The 21496-nt window shown below is 36.1% G+C and overlaps 1 protein-coding gene across 1 annotated transcript in view; it reads left to right on the forward strand.

Moving 5' to 3' along the window:
- Positions 1–21496, forward strand: part of LOC139742239 (uncharacterized) — a 101628-nt gene that overhangs the window by 9038 nt on the left and 71094 nt on the right. Inside the window, exons 3-11 of the mRNA XM_071652816.1 lie at positions 6822–7364; positions 9555–9587; positions 10492–10518; positions 11116–11154; positions 15232–15291; positions 18168–18209; positions 18933–18974; positions 20055–20096; positions 20864–20905. Coding sequence (XP_071508917.1) covers positions 6822–7364; positions 9555–9587; positions 10492–10518; positions 11116–11154; positions 15232–15291; positions 18168–18209; positions 18933–18974; positions 20055–20096; positions 20864–20905 — 870 coding nt within the window. The remainder of the gene's footprint in view (positions 1–6821; positions 7365–9554; positions 9588–10491; positions 10519–11115; positions 11155–15231; positions 15292–18167; positions 18210–18932; positions 18975–20054; positions 20097–20863; positions 20906–21496) is intronic.

The following is a 21496-nucleotide window of genomic DNA, read 5'->3' on the forward strand; positions in this document are numbered from 1 at the left end:
AGTGTGTAGCTGTATTGCCGGAACTACTTCTAAAACCATGTACCAAAGAACGTCAGTATTTGCGTTCATAGTATCCGTGTGTTGTAATTACGGGGCTTGAGAGGAGGTGTAATTTTGAACACTTCCCAAGGGATTGCTTTGAAATGTTCACCCTTTTGACAATAAAGTTAAGGTAGAGCAATTTTTTCTTCTTTTAATTATATTGCATTTCTTGAAAACAATAGGGCACTTGCTGTACAACCGTTGGAAAATTGGAACATATTCGTGCTAAATGAGTATGCATGTTTCCTATATTGCCCTGGGGGTTGGATGATTTGAACACATCCCACTCGGTGGCCTTTGAGTGTGCACCCCTTTGACTATATGAATATTGTAAAGCAGTGTCTCTACCATTCAAAAATCATGAAAAGTAAAGTGTTTTTATTTACAACCCGGCAAAACGACTTTCTACGTGCATGTACAACTGAATTTGCTTTGGCATATAATGCATGTTTTGTTAACCTGTTTTGGGACTACGAAGGTCAAGGTATGGGTGATTTGGGCACTTCCCAAGGGCTTGCGTTTGAATGTCCAACTTTTTGACAATATAGATATTGTAAAGCAACGTCTCCTGTATTACCTGAATTGCATTTTACGAAAATAAAAGAGTATGTGCTAGACAGGCGGAAGAACTTTTCAGAGGCATGTACCCATGGAACATGTTTTTCATTGCCTTTAGGATTTCACCTTTTCATCTTATGGGCAATTCCGCAGTTAGGTGGACATGACATGGATGAAAGAAATGTGCCTCTTTATATTACTCTTTAATCTAGGTATCAACTAATGCCACGGATGTTCACCAATTATTAAGGTCTTTCAAATTCAGTAGATTTTATCTTTCGTATTGATTGATTTCGCGAGATCTAAAACCATCATTTAAAATGTACATGTGGGACTGGGGATGCTGAAATTCACTTAAATGCAAATTACAGTGGGTTCCTTTGAAATTTTTTCCTCAAAGTTTTGCTAAAGGGTAAAAGATAAATACATTTAAATACTCCAGAAGTCATGTGACATTTTGTCAATTACAAAAGGGTGAAATGACCTGCGGAATTTCTCCGGACAAATGTAACGTTACTAACCGTAACGTTACTAACCATGCTTTTGGGGGTCTAGCTAAGAAATTATTGGTCGAACTGCTAAAAAACATTGTGTGAACATTTGTAATAATTGAAATTAATGCAAAACTTTGTTTGAAGTAACTTGAATTTTTGCACACTTTTTGTTACAAGACATTGATTTTTTTGTCATGTCCTTTTTTCGTAACGTTACTAACCAGCCCTTTAAGTTGCCATAGCAATGCTATTATTTCTTGGATTGTATTCATTCTTTTCTGTATCATAAACCTGGGAATGATGAACATGTTTTTGACATAATTTTGGCTTGAAATGAATAAATTGTAATTTAGTAGTAAAAACAAATATCTAAATTTGTTCAAATGTAACGTTACTAACTGCGGAATTGCCCTTGAGATATTGTAGAACAATAATTCTTCTATAACTTCCACTGAAATTTAATGGAAATGAAACGAAAAGGACGTTAGAGAGGGTGTATTCATGTGTATATACTGTGTTTTGTACCGGGCTGTGAGGGTATAGGGATAAATTCGGGTACCTCCCTCCGAGTCGCTTTGACTCATGTGCACCACTTTTTAAAGATATACTTTCATGGAAATAGTCTTTGCTAGACGGCCAAACGACTTTAAAAAAAAATCTTGTACGCTTAGAACAACGGAAATCGCGTTGGTTGATGCATGTTTTGCAAATGGCCGTGGGGATATGATCGATAGGGGTAACTTTGGTCACTACCCACAGAGTTTCCTTTGACTGTGCTATCTTCAATATCTCAAAACCCTCAAGGGTGCAAGAGCTGAATCATCCAGATTCGAATAAGCACCTCTCCAAATAGAGTTCATTAATTACAAAATTGGACAAGTTATAGATGTTGACAGTTGTTTATATTATTTGATTCTCCGTAATTAGTGGATAAGCTATCATTATCTTTCTGATAACAAATTATTATTCGCTTAAAATTATTCATGCTAGGTTTCTAATGCTGAAAAGTTTGTTTTTGGTGAAGAGAAACTGACATGTCACATTTGAACACTCTTGATATGCTCATATCGGGCACTTTGGTGCATTTGAATATTCCGTTGGCTCGGTACCCTTTGCATATTATGCAAATGAGGCCCAGATTATGTTCATGGAATTGTTTGCATCGCACTAAGTGACATTGCAAACATATGTTTCAACACTTTCGGTGTTCCAATCTGAAACCTAGAAGCATAGTTTTCATGGAAACACTGTATTTTAATCATTATTGGAGCTAATTTGCATATTATGCAAATGAGGCCCAGAATATGTACATGGAAATGTTTGCATCGCACTAACTTACATTGAAAACATAAGTTTCAACACTTTCGGTGTTTCAATCTGAAACCTAGAAGCATAGTTTTCATGGAAACACTGTATTTTTATCATTATGGGGAGCTAATTTGCATATTATGCAAATGAGGCCCAGATCATGTCCATGGAAATGTTTGCATCGCACTAGCTGACATTGTAAACATACGTTAAAACACTTTCGGTTTTCCAATCTGAAACCTAGAAGCATAGTTTTCATGGAAACACTGTATTTTTATCATTATGGGAGCTAATTTGCATATTATGCAAATTTAGCCACTTTACCCCATTGGATTTCTTGGGACTTTTAGTGTGGTGTTTAGGAGCCCATAACAAGTTGCACTGCAGTGGAATTCGTACTGTTGCAATTAGTGGTGGGTGAAACCCTATTTTGACTGGACTATATAGTTTGAAGGGATTCTCAATACAACTCCCTTCAATCATGATTTTCAAGCTGTCAACCCAACAGCCCATCTAAACAAAACCAAGCAAACTTTTAACACACAAATAAAACACTATTGCATTACAAAAAGTCTACACGCGAACGGTGACAAACAGATACTGAGCTATGACGTAGATCCGTCATTTGCATACCACCAATCACAGTGCCTTGAGCGTTAAAGAATAATACATATTAATGATGCAATCATGCGCCGCAAATGCTACATTGAGCTAATGTATTGATGAAATCTAAATAGTAATAAAGACGCGCGCACCTATTGTCATGTCACGAATTTGCATACGCGCTACGTCACGATCATGCGTTGACCCGATGCAACCTCATAAGGCCAATGACATTTAGCCAATCAGCGTAGCGTATTCAAGTGAGAAGCACGCAGGGACGCGCCATTGCTTTGGTGTATGAACATATTGGTGGGTTACTCACTCGGGGCTAAACTGACATGGTTTATGAATATTGGAAAGGTACCAATGGCGAAGTTTCATGAAATTCCTCCAAACTCAGTATAAATGCACGTGAGTATTTGCTGCAACTCACTAGGCAGGTGCATTGTACAAAAACAAGAGGTATGGCAGTAAAATAACCCTTCCAAAATGGCCTTCAGGCTCACAGTTGGCACACCGCGCCGTCAATGTAAAATTGCGTGTTGTTGTAGAGCTGATTGCGTTTGAGTGAGAAATGATACCTAATTTTCAACTCGAAAGGTACCGTTGTAAAATTTTCACAAAACTCTACAAATGAGGTATGTAGAGCAAGTTTGAAATCTAGATTTTCATAAAAACCAGGTGCATTTAAGCAAAAAGACATATTCTGGGAGGTATGAGTTCATAAAGTCAAGAGTCCGTGTAAATGTCCTGTACCTGATTGTGCGCTCTGCGCGGTGCATTTGAAAATGCTCGTTTCCTATGGAGAATGTCACCGTACTTTTTGTAATGGAAAAAACAAATATGATCTATGTGTTCAGGTATTACTAAACCTGTGTTCATTTTTTATCTTAAAATGTGTCTATTGTATTTCTCTTAATCTGTGTTTTTGGTTAGTTTGGTTTTTATTGTCATGTATTCCTTTGACTCAAACTTGACTTTCATTATAATACTTTTGTCATAGTGGCAGCTATTCCAGTGACTCCAACTCTCCCGTTTTCGACGGGAGATCTCCCGCCGAAAACCCATTTTTGCAAAATCTCCCGTTCTCCCATTTGAGATTTAATTTCTCCCGCCCTGGCTCTTTGTCTCCCGTTGGAAAGGATTTCTTACATATTTCTATCGTATGTTGAAAAAATAAGCCTTAGATAGCACCAGAGAGCATCTAGAACCCTGGGATTTTCGCGCTTCGCGCACATCAACTTTGAGTCTCCCGTTTGCTAGGGGTTTCAGGCGGGAGAATCTCCAGATCAGAAGGTACTTTGGGTTGGAGTCTCTGCTATTCATAAAACTTATTCTTGCTGTCTCCACATTCTATCACATTTGTGTTTTCAATTTGAATTCATATATCTGTACCTTTGTCTGAATGTTTTTTATCTGTTTACATGAAATAAATATGAATTGAATTGAAATGAATAGGTGTACAAATGAACAAACTCTCTCAACTGTCAACATTGATTCTCTTCTAGGTGAGCAAGAGTTATCTAGACATAAGCTAGGTACATGTATGACTGCTATTGTGAGGCTTTTGGAATAGTCTACAATACCCACCAAATGCATAGTGTATACAATTCTTTTTAATTTATAATGCAAACCATAGTTGTTTTATAACCCTGCCAGTCCCATCACCTGAAAATACTGTTGATATTTTGCTAGTATGCTTGCCAGTAATGAGAGTTAAACTTTAAGAAATCCTGAAAATGTCAGCAGTCATCAAAGACTGGCAATGCAGGATTTAGCTTAAAGTCTATCAATACCCTGAAAATTTACTTTGTGACATGGAAGAGCATTGTTGTAGTAATGTTTTCTGAAAATATGCGAGTGTAAAGCTCTCTACGAGTAGAAATAATGACAAGAAGAATATTCCAAATTGCACAAAAAAGTGTATGCGTCTTGAATTTAGACTAGTCGACAGGTACTATCGAAAGGCGTTTATCGCACAGATTGGATATTTTCACGTGGATCTTTGTGTGTTGTATACTCACATAAAATTACTTTTGCTTCTGATTAGAACACTAAGAAATTCAGTAAATCACTATTGTGGTCAACAGCTTCCAAACAGCCATTTATTTTAAGTTTAAAATAAAATGTCATACACTTTATCATCATGTCATTGTTCAGTCTCACAGCTGAAGGAACAACTACATCTCAATTTGCTCTTTTGATTGAATTTAGCAGTGCAATAGGTCATAATCGTTTGATGTCTTCTGTTATAAAAGTTATGTGCCTACTAGTTTTCGTGCAATTAAAACTATGTTATCATTTTTGTATCTTGTGCCATGTGCACAAAAGATCCCTACCATGCTGTGCTCAGTCCAGTGAACTCAGGTCTGTTAAAGAGACTACAACTTGTTGCTGTCAAAAGTTTCTTCTTTTTTTCCTTTTTTTTTCAGTTTATAAAGATCTTTTTTCATAGCCCAAACCGGAGTTACTATTCCAGTTGGCTGCTGTGAACACTTTCTCAGCTTTGGCTGTTTTGCTGCAATGGCACAAAAAGTAGGGGAAGGTATGACTCGGTTGTGAGTCAGTCAGGGTTATTAAACAGAGCTTCTGACTGTAGAGAGCAATTGAATACGCTTCACGTAGACCTGTCCAACCCCTGCTTGAGATATATCATGTACTCTTTATGTTACATGTGTTACACCAGGGAGGTGGACAGTGATTAAAATTGTCATTGGTTTACCTGGTTGCCTGATTTGGCACCTTAAGATATACTCCATTTTCAAGTTTGGTCACTATAGGCAATAAAAGAAATTGACTACAATCTTAGAAGTCACAGATTTGGGGGTAAAAAATTATGCTAATGCTAGAAAACGCAATACTGTAATATTCTCTTTTTGTCCTATTTTTGTCTGCTTTTTACTTCGTACATTTAATATTTATGAAATAAAATGTACTCAGTAAAGGCAAGCAGAAAATGTTTTTTTAATTTTAAGGTATTTGTGGCTGTAGTCTCTGCTCAAATTAATGAAATTCTTGGCCCGAGTTGTTTTTATTGCAACTGATAGACAAATTGCCGTACATCATCGATATATAAAAGCACCAGTCAAATTAATAAGTGTTGATAGTACTTTAGTAGACATGATAAAGAGGATAGAACCAATATATTGCATTTGCCTAATTTAGGGGATAGCAGTGTTCTTCATTTTTGACAGATTATGTAAACTATTTATCAAGATGAAGATGGTGGTGTCTGACCTCCTCAAAATATTACACTTAAAATAGATACTTTGAACTTCATATCCAAAGGATTGAGTGAATGCAACAAAATTAGTAGAACACGTCAGTGAAACTTTGAGAAAAAATGAGACAGCTTGTTCAAATCCACAATTCCACATAATTTCTTCTTCTTTTTTTTAAAATACACATTTCCTTGAATCGGTACTGACATATGTTCAGGGTAATATTATTTCCTCTGCCTTCTGAAAGAGCCAAGTCAGATGCTCTATCATTATGCAAAAAAGAATGAAAATATGTTGAATTTTCTTTATATTTTCTGTGTATTGTTCTATGCTTGTGACATCACAAGCTGTAGTAGTCTCCTGATCCAGTGATAGAGGCACTGAAACTTTTGACTGGACTGTCAAATTTCCCTCAAAATTTCACTGTTCTACTGATACTGCTGCATTCATTCTATTCTTATATCTATGAAGGTGAACTTGTCCTTTAAGGCACTATACAGAGATGCTTGCTCCATTCATAACATTCAAATTTGAACTATTTTGTTATTGGTTATCCGTAGTATGACAGATATCCCTCCTTTCTTCTTTGGCACAGACACGGTGTTCGACTTGACAATCCTTTACATGTCAGATGTCATCAACTGGTGCGAATACCTCTTCGATATCTTCAACCCCTTTGATGTCTACTTGCAGTCAGAGGAGATCACTGAGTTTCCCACGCACGAGAACACCATCCAAAACATTTGTAACTCGCGGGTACAGGTGCTTATCATTTCTCCCAAGTTTATCGAGACGGCCACGGCGCAGATCTCGGAGATCACTGGCCGGAACTCGGTGGTGGGGCTCCTGTGTGGTGTGGAGGAGAGTGAGCTGGTTCGGCTCAAGGATAGGATACCGGGATATGGTCACTGGCGCCTCGTGGATGCCAGAGATGGACCCCGCTGCATCACCGGCACTACCTTGGACGTAGTGGACGAAATGATCAAGCAGGCTGAAATGGCCGAGTATCACAGTCAGGGTGGAAACCCGGACTCAGACTTGTACCTGCCAATGGGCCCAGCTGGAGGCACTAACGATAGTGTGTACACTCCCATGGGTGGAAAGAAAGGTCACTATGTTCACATGGGAGGAGGTGGAGGTAAGCCGTTTCAATCTTTTTCTGTATTCTCAAGCCAAAATACACATCCTTATCATTTGTGTGTCCTCTGACATTGCCACATTTCATGCACAAGACCAATTTATTAAGCTGTTTTACAATTTGTTTTAACCCTTATGACAATATCAAATAGATATTATAGTCATACAAGTATGGGACTCCTGAAATCCCCCCCCCCCCCAAAAAAAAAAAAGAAAACAGAGAAAATGAGAAGAAAATAGAGCAACAGGATTTGGAATTAATTAAAACTGTTTGTTTTGTACTCCCTGACAGCTTTATTCTTGTCTTTTCTTTGCTTTGCCTGAAATGGTTTATCATCGCTGGGGTGACAGACCTTGTTATCTCGATTAATTTCAATGGTAAAAATCACTCTTGTGGATTAATTGTCCTAGCTGTCTTACCCCAAAATGAAGCTACCATGATATGTCAAAGGAAAAATGATCCCTTTTGTTAAAGTAATTTAGCTGCGGTGTTTTTTTTTTTTGCTTTCCAAAATGCTAACGTTTGTGAGATATGAGGTTTTGTCGCCCGAACAGTAGTTACATTCACACGCTGTTCCAAAACTTTAAGTTTAGGTCGAAAACTCGCTATGATTAGCTTGCAGTTCAGCGGCGTGTGGATGCACTCGAAAGTTAGCAATCTTTAAGTTTAGTCAATGATTAGAACCACAAGATATCTTAGGGTTTACGCTCTATCCACGAGCTGTGGGGGGGGGGGGGGTCCCCACTCGTAGTTTCACTCTGTGTGGACACAATAATCAAGGGGCTTGTGAGTTAGCGTGAGCCTCGCTTCTCGTTCGCTTCTGGGTCAACCTCCAGTTGTGCTATTTTGTATGGGCATAAGGTCATAGCGAAGTCTCTGCACTTCCAGTATACCGGTAATCATTGATCGGGATTCACTCATAAGTTTTATCTTAAAGTTTAGGTGCACGTGTGAACTCGCATCGTGAATTCATGAAACTTGGAGCTAATCATCAACAGTTGAGTTTTCGACCTTAACTTCAAGTTTGGCAACTGCATGTGAACGTAACTACTGTTATGATTGTTCATGAACAAGTAGAAAAAAGTTGTTTTATGATTGTTTTGAAGAACAATATATATTATATGTTATTATCCTCATGACTTCTCACTTTGAGTGGTCACAATGAGATTCAGTATTATGTAACTTTGTTCATGTACCTTGTAGATGTTCTATTTTTATCCAATTGTTACTCTGTGCTGATATTTCTATGCTGTGTTCACACATTCAAGTTGAGTTCACGTTTCACTCTTCTAAAGCAGTCTGGTATTTGTTCATTGGTTTATTTGATTTTTATCTGATGCATTAAATGATGGCCATCTCTCCACAACAGTGCATTTTGATTAGAAAAATAATGCTTTCACTTGAATATGATTTGGTATGCTCTGAGCCAGATATGCAATTGATTTATGATGGTGTATATCGTTGACAGTCATCCGTACCATCATAGCATATCCCGATTTTCGGTCAGATGTTCAATTTTGAGATTTTCAGTCATTTCGGTAGTGGACATTCCGTTGTTCATAATGTGAAATTTTCAGTTTTGAATTTGATGCAATTTTTGTGTAATTATGACTTTTATAAAGTCTTGTCATTTCATTTTGTTCATTTCCCCATCTTACAGGCGCACGTGTAAAAAAAAAACAGCGACATGCCATCCTCTCCTATTTTATACAACAGTTCAAATGACCATAAACAATGCGCACAGTCAAGCAAAATGTTATATATCGGGTGCATTGACTTTGCGCGTAATATTAGTGGTATACAATGGTTCGTTGACTGCAAGTACTGTGCGCACTGTCAACAAAACTGTCGTAAACATGGTAAATGACAATGGTGTTAGCAAGCTGAAAAAGCAAGTACATGAGGCTCCCTTGCGATTTTTTGCATAATTTCTAAAAATACAATTTGATGAAAACACCACTCATTAGAGTAAGAATTAAAGTCTGACGTATTTCAAAAATGATAGGAAATGCCTGGCATAAAAGTGTAGCAGTCATGATTGAAAAATGAGTAAACTTCAAACATGATTCTCAAATCTCGAAATATTATTCTTACATGAAAATTGTGTATAGATACGACGGTTCGGATGACTGCCGACGATATGTACCGTACTTAATTAGTAACAAATTTGTTCCTTCACATCATGTACAGCTGTTACAGAGGATCACTATCTTGAGATGGGTGGTAAGTAAATCCTGTAATATATGATCTTGTTCCTTCCTTTATTTTCTCTCTAAAATATGTTTTATGTAAACAGAATGCATGCTTCACTGCAAATGTTACCACAATAAGTTTTTCATATAATTTTTTACCTTGAATAGGTTTGGGAACAGTATATTGCTTTTGTGCTTTGAGCAGTTTTTTTATTTGTGAGTTTTGATTACCCGTTAAGTTTGACATTATCACAGAATACAATATTTTCTCTTCAGTTCTGGTACTTTCTGGCTATAACAAAAATTTCTTTTTTGCTGTTGTTGTTTCCAGAAGTGAATCCATTGCATTCAAAAAGCTGCCAGCATTTGTGGAGTGAAAACAGAAAAGAAATCAAAGAAACAGATCAATAAATATTCCAACAGAGTAGTCAAATTTGACTAAAGGGAAATTATTTGTTACTCACATATATAGAAAATACTATGAAAACAAGAAACACCATGCAATAAAATTGAACATTCCATCTCGATGCTATAGTATTTCATTCACTGAAAATAAAAGTTGAGCATCCTAGCTATGGTATCATACAACCAATACTCTTCCAAGTTTCATTGCTTTGTTCCTTGATTCAATACTGTTTCTTCTTCTATTGATACAAACTTATCATTGGGATATCTCAGCCAAACTTCAGGGAACTCCACTATCTATTCAGCCTTTATTAATTTAGTGAATAAATTATGAATGTTTTTGATACAGGATAATGTTATTTTGATTGTGTACATCACTGTCTTATCTTTCTTTTTCTTTTTAAAATTTTGCAGTAATTGCTGCATTTTATTAATGATGTTATGTTGTTACCCCATTTCTTCCTTATTTCGGTTACATCTTCTAAAATACACCCTGCCTTCTTGCATGCCATCCGTCACCATGGTTACAGGCCAATTAGTGTACGAGGAAATGCATGGTAAGGATACAGTTGCTGTCATTTTACAATCAGCATTTTTGCAATCGCATCTCTCCACCTTCAGTGCATTAAGTTTCGAACAAATACATTATTTTCATTATCGTCAACCATCAGATGTGTCCTTGTACATAATCATGAACAAATACGAACCAGTTTGATAGAGGTACCAAAATAATTACAATGAATTGTTAATCAGTTCATACTGTAAAATGGGTATGAATTTTAAGTGGTATTTTCACAATATTCTCTTGTGTAATTTCTTGTGAGAAATTTGCTATTCTCTGATCGTCAAAGAAAGAGAGAGATCCTTTCCATTCTGCCTGTAACCCATTTTATGCTCTGACTGTTTGAACTTGCTTTGTTTGCATGTGTACATGATTTGAAGTTGATGGGACTGTACAAAGGATGAGCAGTAGTTCTGCACATGTGCACGAACCTTCTATAAGTCACAGTCGTGATAATATCTGCAAATTTGTTAGACAAGAATGCACAATGATTTTCGATATGTGTATTTATCCACTTTCCTGTTTTGTACTATTTTGTCTATGTACCTCCCACAATGCACTTTGAATGGCTACATTGCATGCAACTGCACAGAGCATGGGCAAGACGAATCCCATTACCTTGATATGGATGGTAAGAGATGTTTTCTGCACCTTTTTTAAGATGCTGATATACATGCAATAATTTCTGTTCCCCCAGGCAATTGCATTGTTTTAGCATTGACCTAATGTTTAGAACTTTAAACTCTATCGACATCATATACATATGTATCATCTACAACCGTCATAATGTGTGGTATATGTGGAAACATCAATGAAGACTTGATAGAATTAGAATTACCAGTACTGGGCATGTGTACTTCATAGTAACTTCTTTGTTTTCTTACTTTACTACTTCTCAAAGACCTCCCTACATACTCATTATGGTTTAGAAAAACTCTGTTGTGTAAAATAGGTCAATGCAGGTAAAAATACAAAGGTCAGAAATAAGAAAGAAAGAAAAAAAAAGTAAAAAAAAACTGTGCGGCATCCTTTTTTTATGATAACAAAGCTTCATATTAATGGTTAAATATGGGTCACAATTATCATATCTTGAGTGTGAAAAGAAGGTAAGTCAATTCTGTTTGTATGAGTACAAGCGGCATTACAATTACATCATTCATCATATCAAACTACTTTGTTTGAGTCATGTCTGAGATTTGGCTTGGATTATACATAATGGACATGAGCTGCCTTCTCTTGAGAAACTGACGTTGCACACAAATCATTTCACACCACTTCACTGGGCCATGGCTGTTGAGATAACTTCATGTCAATCATCAGAAGGAGAACTTTTAATATGGATTAACTATGATGTTCCAAAGCTCTTGCCTGTCACCGAGTGACCCTCTATTGGCAACCATTTGTGATTTTACTTCTCACTCACTCATTCTGTCCCTCTCTTTTATTTTTTATTTTGTTGTTGCTGTTGTTGTTTTTCTTTTGCTTTTTGAATAAATTTCCACCACCATGTTCATGTGACTTGTATGTACAATTTACAACACCAAAACAAATCTGACTGTGGAGGGTAAGATATCATCTGCTGTACTGCACTGAAGACCTGAGTAGTATCACGTACTGAAGACCTGAGTAGTATCACAAATCACTTTTGATGCATGATGAGGGACAGTTGTTTCCTTTTGCTTTTTTAATAAATTTCCACTGCCATGTTCATGTGACTTTTAGAGGTATGAACAATACCATTTAAACAAATCTAACTGCCTAGATGAGGACAAGATCATCTACTGTATGATACTATCACATTTGATGCATGATGAGGGACAGTTTTACCCAGCTCATTCTCTTATTGCTCCTCTGGGTTGTCCTATGTTTGTGTTTTATAGCAGACTAGCAAGGCATTGATCCCTTGGTAAAGTTTGCACACATGCAATGTAATTGAGGTGTGAATTTTCACAACTGCTGATCTGTAATTTAACAAATACTTCATTTGTAGAGGGAGACAAATTGAAGAAAATTCACACCTCAACCTTCACCCCTCTGATTAATATTCTCATATTTACAATTGGTGTAATTGTCCATATGAGAAAGTTTGTTGTCGAGCCGACCGGAAGTGAGGGGAGACTAAGGGGTCACCTGCGGCGTCCGTCCGTCCGTCTGTCGTCCGTAACGCCACAAAAACTTGAATAACTCTCTACTGAGGACTTCAATTTCAATCAAACTTGGAGGGAAGAGTGGTTATACAAGTGACACATTTTACTTAACATGAAGGTCACCTCAAGGTCAAAGGTCACAGGCAGGGGGTCAACAAACTTTAGGGCCCAATGTTAAGTTTTTACAGCGCATTTCGATTATGGCTCATAACTTTTGATGTATATGTCCGCTTGTGACCAAACTTGGTTTAATAGTAGATGACCCTTGGGGAGTTGAAGGTCACCACAAGGTCAAAGGTCACAGACAGGGGTTAACGTACTTTTAGGGCCCAATGTTAAGTTTTTACGGCGCATTTTGATTATGGCTCATAACTTTTGATCCCTATGTCCGTTTGTGACCAAACTTGGATGGTAGATGTCCCTTGGGGAGTTGAAGGTCATCACAAGGTCAAAGGTCACAGACAGGGGTAAACAAACTTTTAGGGCCCAATGTTAAGTTTTTACAGCGTGTTTCAATCATGGCTCATAACTTTTCATCCCTATGTCCATTTGTGACTGAACTTGGATGGTAGATGTCCCTTGGGGAGTTGAAGTTCATCACATGGTCAAAGGTCACAGACAGGGGTCAACAAACTTTTAGGGCCCAATATTAAAGGACAAGTTCACCTTCATAGACATGTGGGTTGAGAGAATGCAGCAATATTAGTAGAACACATCAGTGAGAGTTTGAGGAAAATTGGACAATCCGTTGAAAAGTTATGAATTTTTGAAATTTCTGCTCAGTCACGACTGAATGAGAAGACTACTATAGCTTGTGATGTCACATGTGTGCAACTTTATAAAGAAAGAATAAAGAAAATTCAACATATTTCCATTTTCTCGCATAACAAAAGAACACTCAACTTCTCTCTTTCGGGAGGCAGGGGGAATAAAATTATTACCCCTAACATACGTCAGTAACAAGTCGAAGAAATGTGCACTTTATTCAAAAAGTAAAGTTTTGTGAAATTCTCTTTTTATTTTCCTTATATCGTTGTACGCATGTGACATCATACACAGTAGTAGTCTTCTCATCCAGCAGTGATTGCGCAGACGCTTTAAAAATTCATAACTTTTGAACGGATTGTCCGATTTTCCTCAAACTTCCACCGATGTGTTCAGCTAATATTGCTGCATTCTCTCAATCCTTATGTATATGAAGGTGGACTTGTCCTTTAAGTTTTTACGGCACGTTTCGATTATGGCTCATAACTTTTGATCCCTATGTCCGTTAGTGACCAAACTTGGCTGGTAAATGTCCCTGGGGAGTTGAACTTCCGGGAGTAAGAAAAACATTAATTTATTCTACGCAAATGGGCGAGACACATTTTGGCACTTGCCGTGTTTTATATTAATCTTGTCATCACATCTTGTCATTGTGGTGATATAGAAGAGAGTATGAGAGAAGTACCCAGTGCAAGTAATAGTGTGCTCAGGAAATTTCTAAAAAGAAAAAGAAAACAAAACAAAAACCCAGAAATGTAGTTAGGTAAATCTGAAGTAACTCCATTCAGTTTCTTCCACTGAATACTAAACCTCAGATTTTTTCTCTTTTTTTTTTGGGGGGGGGGGGGGAGGTCAGTGGAAGAAATAGGAGGGGGGTAATTAGATAAGGAATAGTTTCCTCAGGATGCAAGAGGTGATATTGACACAGAATGTGTCATGTCAAATGGAAGTTGTGAAAGATTCTCCATTCTCAAAAGTGTCATTTACATCTATGACAATGTGTGAACGAGAGCTGTGATTTTGTGCTGTGTTTTACCACAGCTCCTGTGAACACCACTTGTATATCATGGGAGACAGGACAAACTGCGCAGGCAGAAAAAAAAATCACACATACACACATACACACAAATCATTGTCTCTCTGTGCCAATTTGTTTGTTGTTGTTGTATTTTCTTATCTTGTTTTCAGTTGTGAATACGACATACAAGTATGTCACCATACTTGTTCTGCCTGAAAACAATGATAGGTCTTTAAACCACATCATATTTCTATGATAATAGGAACTATATGAAGTTGTTAGCAGTTCTTTGAGATTGTGAATGTATCGATCAGTGGTGGATTTGGGGGGCGGGGGTTGCAGAATTCCTGGATCCACCCATGGGGATGAGGGGAAATGAAGTAACCAGTACAAAGTATGCGGAGCTTTACCATGTGCAGTAAGAGTAAGAGAGGTTTCTTTGAGACATCAAGCACAGATCCCGAAATGTGTGGGACCACAGTTTCTTGAACTGAACTTGGTATCCACAGGTGTATGAAAAATCTGCTCAATGATAAATAGGATAAGAATTTGTTGTATTGATATTCTTTCTCATGTTATAACAGACATGTAGCTATTTAACATTAAAAACCATTTATCTATTCAAATTTTATTTTGTTAATGAAAAATGGGCTTCATGATCTTTTGTCACAGAATGTGTTAAAAGATATTGAAATGTCTGTTGAAATGAAAAAATATTCAAAGGGCTTTGGTTGAAAACATATGAATCATATGATGTTTGTTTTCTTTATTTTAATAGCCTCAGTAAAAACCTCAGTAAAAGATGAGCATGAAGAGCTGTACTTGGAGTTTGACTCGGGTAGGGTATTTATATTGATTTCATTGGCTTCAAGTAATGTATGCTGGCTACGCAGCTGCATGTGTAAATTATGCAATAATAATGGTCATTATAATCCTCAAGCCTTTCTTTTTTTATTTTTTTTATTACAGTTCTAAAGCAAAACTCAGAATGCTTATGATATAGAGCTCATATCTAAGAAGTTGCTATATCTACCGCCATTATGCGTTTGGGCTGCTTGGAATTGCATATTATAATGGATTTAAAAAAATTGGGTGAAAATGCATGCATTATACCATATTTCATTGCTAAGTAAATCAGCTTCAAATTTGTATTTTGAAATAAAAAAAAAACATACACAGATATAGAACTGTGCAAAGGTATTTTCTTTTTCAAAGGTATATCAATGTCATGAAGCTGCTGACATATAAATCATATATCATACAACAGATATTATGTAGAAATAAATACATACTTTGATTTATACAGAGATGAATGAAATAGTTACATGATTTATGTGGCATTTGTTTTACTACAATGATTTTAAAAAAGACAAATCATGTGTCCTGTTACACATGCATGAACTACATTTGTTTTATAACCATATTTTGTTTTAAACATTAGCATTCAAGACAATTGTCCAAAAGTTGCAGGCTGTAGAAAAAAAATATATATGTACTTTTGCATTTGGTTTCATTTCAGTTTGGAGTTTTATGTTTGTGATTGTAGCTTTGTTTGCCACAGGTGCTTCAATGTTAGGGGATCTTTGCAGTTCATATGATGATTCAAATTTAAGAATATATTTTTGTGTTGTTTTTTTTTTCAGGGGGGAAAGAGAAAGAAAGAGAGAGAGAGAGAGAGAGAGAGAGAGAGTATTTGTATATATTGTCCCCCCCCCCCATTTAGTTTGAATTTGACTTCCACAATTTAGTTTTTCATATTTGCATGTTAGTAGTTTACAATAAGTATATATATCTTATGCCGAGTATACACCATGGCCTATCATTTTCAAGTTCATAATCATTCACAATGGCGCAAAAGCACTTTGGCTGTGGATTACTGTATATGCCGTATATTTCACGAGGTTCATATTTTCATAAATTTTGTGAGCTGGATGCTATTCACAAATTTAAATCTCACAATTTTGAAAACATGCCAAAGATATCAACTGTGATCCTGCCATAAGTATGATGTGTATGGCTTGCATACATTCCTCCATTCAGTACTGTACTCCAGGATCGCAAATTTAACCACTCACAAAATTGTCACGAAGTCATGATTCATGAGAAATCAGACTCGCTAAATATTATGGCATATACGGTACCTGCTTATATCAATTTCTAATGCTGTTAATACATGCAGTATATGCACAAAGTATGTGGCTCCGTGTCATAGGTTTATGTGAGGTTTTATGTGCTTGTGAAACAAATTTTGTGATCATGTTTAATCATGTTTTTGTGGGGTAATGAACTTTATTCTGAAGGTTCATTAACCTGAAAATTGATAAGGTCCATCATTCCAAAGGTTTGTTAATCCAAAACACACAAGTTCCATCTACCAATACAGTAAAGGGTTTTATATGTATAGGGTTCATTAATCCAAACATTTGTGGCATTATTCAGAAGGTTCATTAACCTGAAGAAGGAAATAAGATGTGTTCATTCAAAAATGCAAAAAAAAAAAAAAAAAAAAAAATCGGTGTGTAAATAGACTCCTCACTGGATGACTTCACAAGTTAAAGAAAAAAAAAACCCCTCAATGATACTATTAACTCATTTTATGCCAGGGACTTTAGACAATGTATTAAGCACTTCAGAGTTATCTGTGCCATTCAGCACTCAAAGCATAGGAAGGGTTAAACTATTTTTGCAGTAGCTTGAACCATATGTCGGAGAGCAAGTTATTTGAAACAATTTTATTCAAATATTTAAAGGTATTTGAAATGTTTGAATGCCCATACAAGGCTTTACTCGAAAGTTGTAGGCATTTGTGTACAATAAAATTTCAAGATAAAAATTGTGCCAATATATTTTGCGTCTGATTTCCTATGACAATTACATTTTGTAATGGTTGTAATTGAATCACTTCACAAGTCAGAGCACATTGGCAAAACAGCTTTTGTAGTAGTTTTTACTGTACATCAGGAATGCTTGTTAACTAAGGGTCAAGACTTGGAACATATCACTTGGCAGATGAAGCCACATCGGTCTTTCATTGCAAAAATCAAGTTCCACTCATTGAAACAAATCATTTGCACAGCTCTACTAATTGAAACTATACTAATTGTTATATTGCCCAAGTAATGCTTGCGCTAAGCTTTTTGTGCCTGTACCTGATATATTGAAAAAACAAAAACAAAACAAAGCTGAACTGGGGAGTGCACTAAAGATAGATGTCATATATCTTACACAACAGCTGAGAGAATGTCAATCACTGTATTTTTGTCTCACTCTTTCATGGAATTGTGGATAATGAAGCCTTATTTTCATAAGCACTGCACAATGGTATTTGGTGGATCCTGTTTGAAGTTATAGATATTTTATAATTGTAATGGGAGTTGCCTAAGTCAAATCTCACAGTGGGACAAAAGTATTGGAATATGAAAGGTATGGTAATGATATCCAACTGAAATTTATTACTACTATATGAAGGTATGCTTCACCTTTCACTCAGTAGGGAAAATTCCTGACGAACATAATATGTGTGAGACACTTTTGTGTCTGAATTTCTCTATGGTATTCCTTCTTTTCTCGCTTTCTTTCTTGCTTTCTGACTGTCTGTCTGTCTGTCTATCTATCTCTCCCTGCTCTGTTATTGATGGCCATTACCTGTCACATCTGCAATTCATCCTTTTCTTCCACTCTTCCGTCCTCCTCCACATTCTCCTTCCTTCGTAGAAGTGAAAGAGCCGAGTGAATCATTCTACCTTGACATGAATGGTAAGATTGACAGCATCAGAATTTTTAGACTCTTAACTCCTAACACCATGTACTTTTCCTCTTATATTGCTGATCTTTTTTTTTCCAACTTGTCAAATCAGCAGGTTGAGTACTTGATCCTGATGCAAAGAGAAACACTCAGTTTATGTCAGAGTGCATTATCATTAAAAAATGAATCTTCTGAATTCATTGTTAGGACTTCACAGGTGAATTCCTGGTTACTCGTTCTTAGCACACCAAGTGCATATTAAGCTACTAATCTTTATGTTGGAAAATGGTGAGTGATATTTGTGCTCCCTGTAATAAGATTGAGTCCTTAGGAACTCAGCTCATTTGGGAATACGGAGATTGTTGTAAATATAGGTTTTCCTGGCCAATGTCATCGTTTTGTCATTCAATTTCATATTAGAAGCATTTATTCTAACCAAATGTGTCATTCAAAATAGTTTTTCATTGTTAAAATCAACTATTGTGGCAACTCCTTTGCACATTTGTGCATTCTAATTATTGAATGCTCGTACATTTTCAGCAGTGGTTATTCAAATTTGCCTCAACCTGTGGGTAGCTCAGTTTTAAGAAATTGGCCAGGAAACCCAGATACTATATTTCATGCTGTATGCACCTTTATATCGTTGCAATTGCGAAAAAAAAAAAAATAGAAACTTAATCTTCTATCGGGTTTGAATGAATGCTTATTTTAAACAACTTTAAATGTTTTTCCAGTGAATACTACCAAACCGGAAGAGCTCTATGACACTCCAAAAGGTAGTGTATCACTGATTTTGATCAGATTTGGAAGAAATGGAAATATATCTAAGAATATGCTTGTCATATACTCATTCTCATCATTAGTGGAATGTAATTCACTAGCTAATCAGCCAATTCTGGATTTAAATTCATTCATTCTTTCATTTATTTTTTTCATTTTCAACAGAAACATATAGATATTTTACAGAAATTGATTACATAAATTTCATTATAATACATGATAAAGGATAAGTTTACAAAATATTGTAAGTATACAGAAATGCTGGAAATGGGTAGGAACGCTAAAAAGCAGTGCTTGTAGGGTGCATCCCCCCCCCCCCCCACAAACACACACGTCATACAACAAATTATTTGATTGATAGACTGATATACATAAAAAGAGGAATAACAAGAGAACTTGAAATATGGAGACCTATAACTAACCTAATTAACCCAAAACAAACACCCTGGACAAATCCCTACACTTAAGTCACTGTCATACAGGAAGAGAGAGAGAGAGAGGGAGAGAGAGTGTGTGTGTGTGTTTGAGAAAACTTATTACATGGTGTGAAGATAAAAGACAAAAAGGGATAGAAGAAGACTATAACAAAACAAGAGGTAGTGGATGGTTGGAGCCACTCAGCAGTGATTGCTTGGTTTTAGCAGAAAATAAAGTTGAATTTTCCAGTTCTTTGCAACCATTAAAGCATCGGCACAATTTTACAATTTCATAATGTTAATATACGTAATATTAATTTTCATGATGAGATTCAGATAGATTCTTGTAAATGTTCAAGATTTTTTTCTTGAAATTATTCTTAAAGGTACTTAAACTTGGGGACGCCTTTAAACTATCACAGTTTCTAGATTTAACAATCTTTATTTTTGTTTTACATACATGAATGAACTTTGACCATTACAACCATACTACTTGGGTAGCTACTACAATAATCATCCAAGGTTTTTTTTCATAGTTATCATTTCAGCAGTGCATTCCTTGTTGCAATTATTTAAAAAAAGAGAAAGAAAAAAACAAACTTCATCTTCTTTTTGGTTGGAATGAATGTTTATTTTAAACAACTTTAAATGTTTTTCCAGTTAATACTACCAAACCGGAAGAGCTCTATGACACTCCAAAAGGTAGTGTATCACCAATTTTAATCAGATTTGCAAGAAATCAAAATATGTATAAAACTTAGGCTTATCATCTACTCATTTCCATCATTAGTGGAATGTAAATCACTGGCTGTTCAGCCATAAGTTCTACATGTAACATTCTTTACTTATGTTTTACATAAATGAATGAACTTTGACCGGTACAACCATAGTACTTGGGTAGCTACTTCAGTAATCACCCAAGGTTATTTCGCATAGTTATCATTTTGCCAGTGCAGTCCTTCCCCTTGTTCAGACGCAAGCCAGTTTATACCAAAACTCGATAAAGAAACGACATATAAAGAATTATCGTATAGCCAGCGGACCGTTCGGACGCTAATCTCAACTGTTCTGGAAAACGTTGTATAGATGTGCAGTTTCTCACTGCGCATGCTGTTGTGGTCATAAGTAACAGGTATAGGGTCACCTTTCATGTGCACTCCCATTAAGCCCCGCCCAGTTATACCGTTCTATATGGTCGCCATACGTTCAGACGCATAATGGACATGATGGAATGCTGATATGTTATTGAGTTCTGACCATCGTTTCGTTATACGTTGTTTCGTTAGTCAGTGTTCAGACGTATAAACTCATCGTATAGCTATACCATTCTAGTATAATTTTTTTTTTTTTGCGTCTGAACACCCTGCTTGTTGCAATTGAAAAAGAGAGAGAGAGAGAGAAAAAAAAAAAACTTCTTCTTTTGGCTTTGAATGAATGTTTATTCTAAACAACTTTAAATGTTTCTCCAGTTAGTACTACCAAACAGGAAGAGCTCTATGACACTCCTAAAGGTAGTGTATCACCGATTTTAATTAGATTTGCAAGAAATCAGAATATGGATTGAAAACTAGGCTTATCATGTTCTCATTCTTATCATAAGTAGAATGTAAGTCACCTGCTAACCAGCAACAAGTTTGTACATTAAATTTTCTTTACTTTTGTTTTACATACATGAATAAACTTTGACCATTACAACCGTACTAATTGGATAGCTACACTTGTACTTCAGTAATCACCCAAGGTTATTTCTCATAGTTATCATTTTGCCAGTGCACTCCATATATTCTGTTTTGTCCCACAATAATTTATTGCTGCGTGCAAAGTTTTGATATACATGTACTTCATATCATGGGTTAAAGATTAAAATACCTATCTGTATGCTTGTTTATTTTGCTGAACAATGAAAAATTAAAACCCAATGAGCAGCATCTAACTAGTTTAAAACAACTAAGTTCATGAAATCAGCACTAAACTAGTATTGCTCAGACCACTTCTAAGCTTGTAATGCTGTCATTCCTACTATCACTAATCCTACCACTACTATACCACTTCTCCAACTGCTATTGTCACAAGTACCATTGTACCTATAATCATACATAGTA

The sequence above is a fragment of the Diadema antillarum genome, unplaced genomic scaffold (genome assembly GCF_040938485.1).
Source record: "Diadema antillarum isolate AM-2024a unplaced genomic scaffold, OU_Dant_1.0 seq00000989_RagTag, whole genome shotgun sequence".
NCBI lineage: Eukaryota > Metazoa > Echinodermata > Echinoidea > Diadematoida > Diadematidae > Diadema > Diadema antillarum.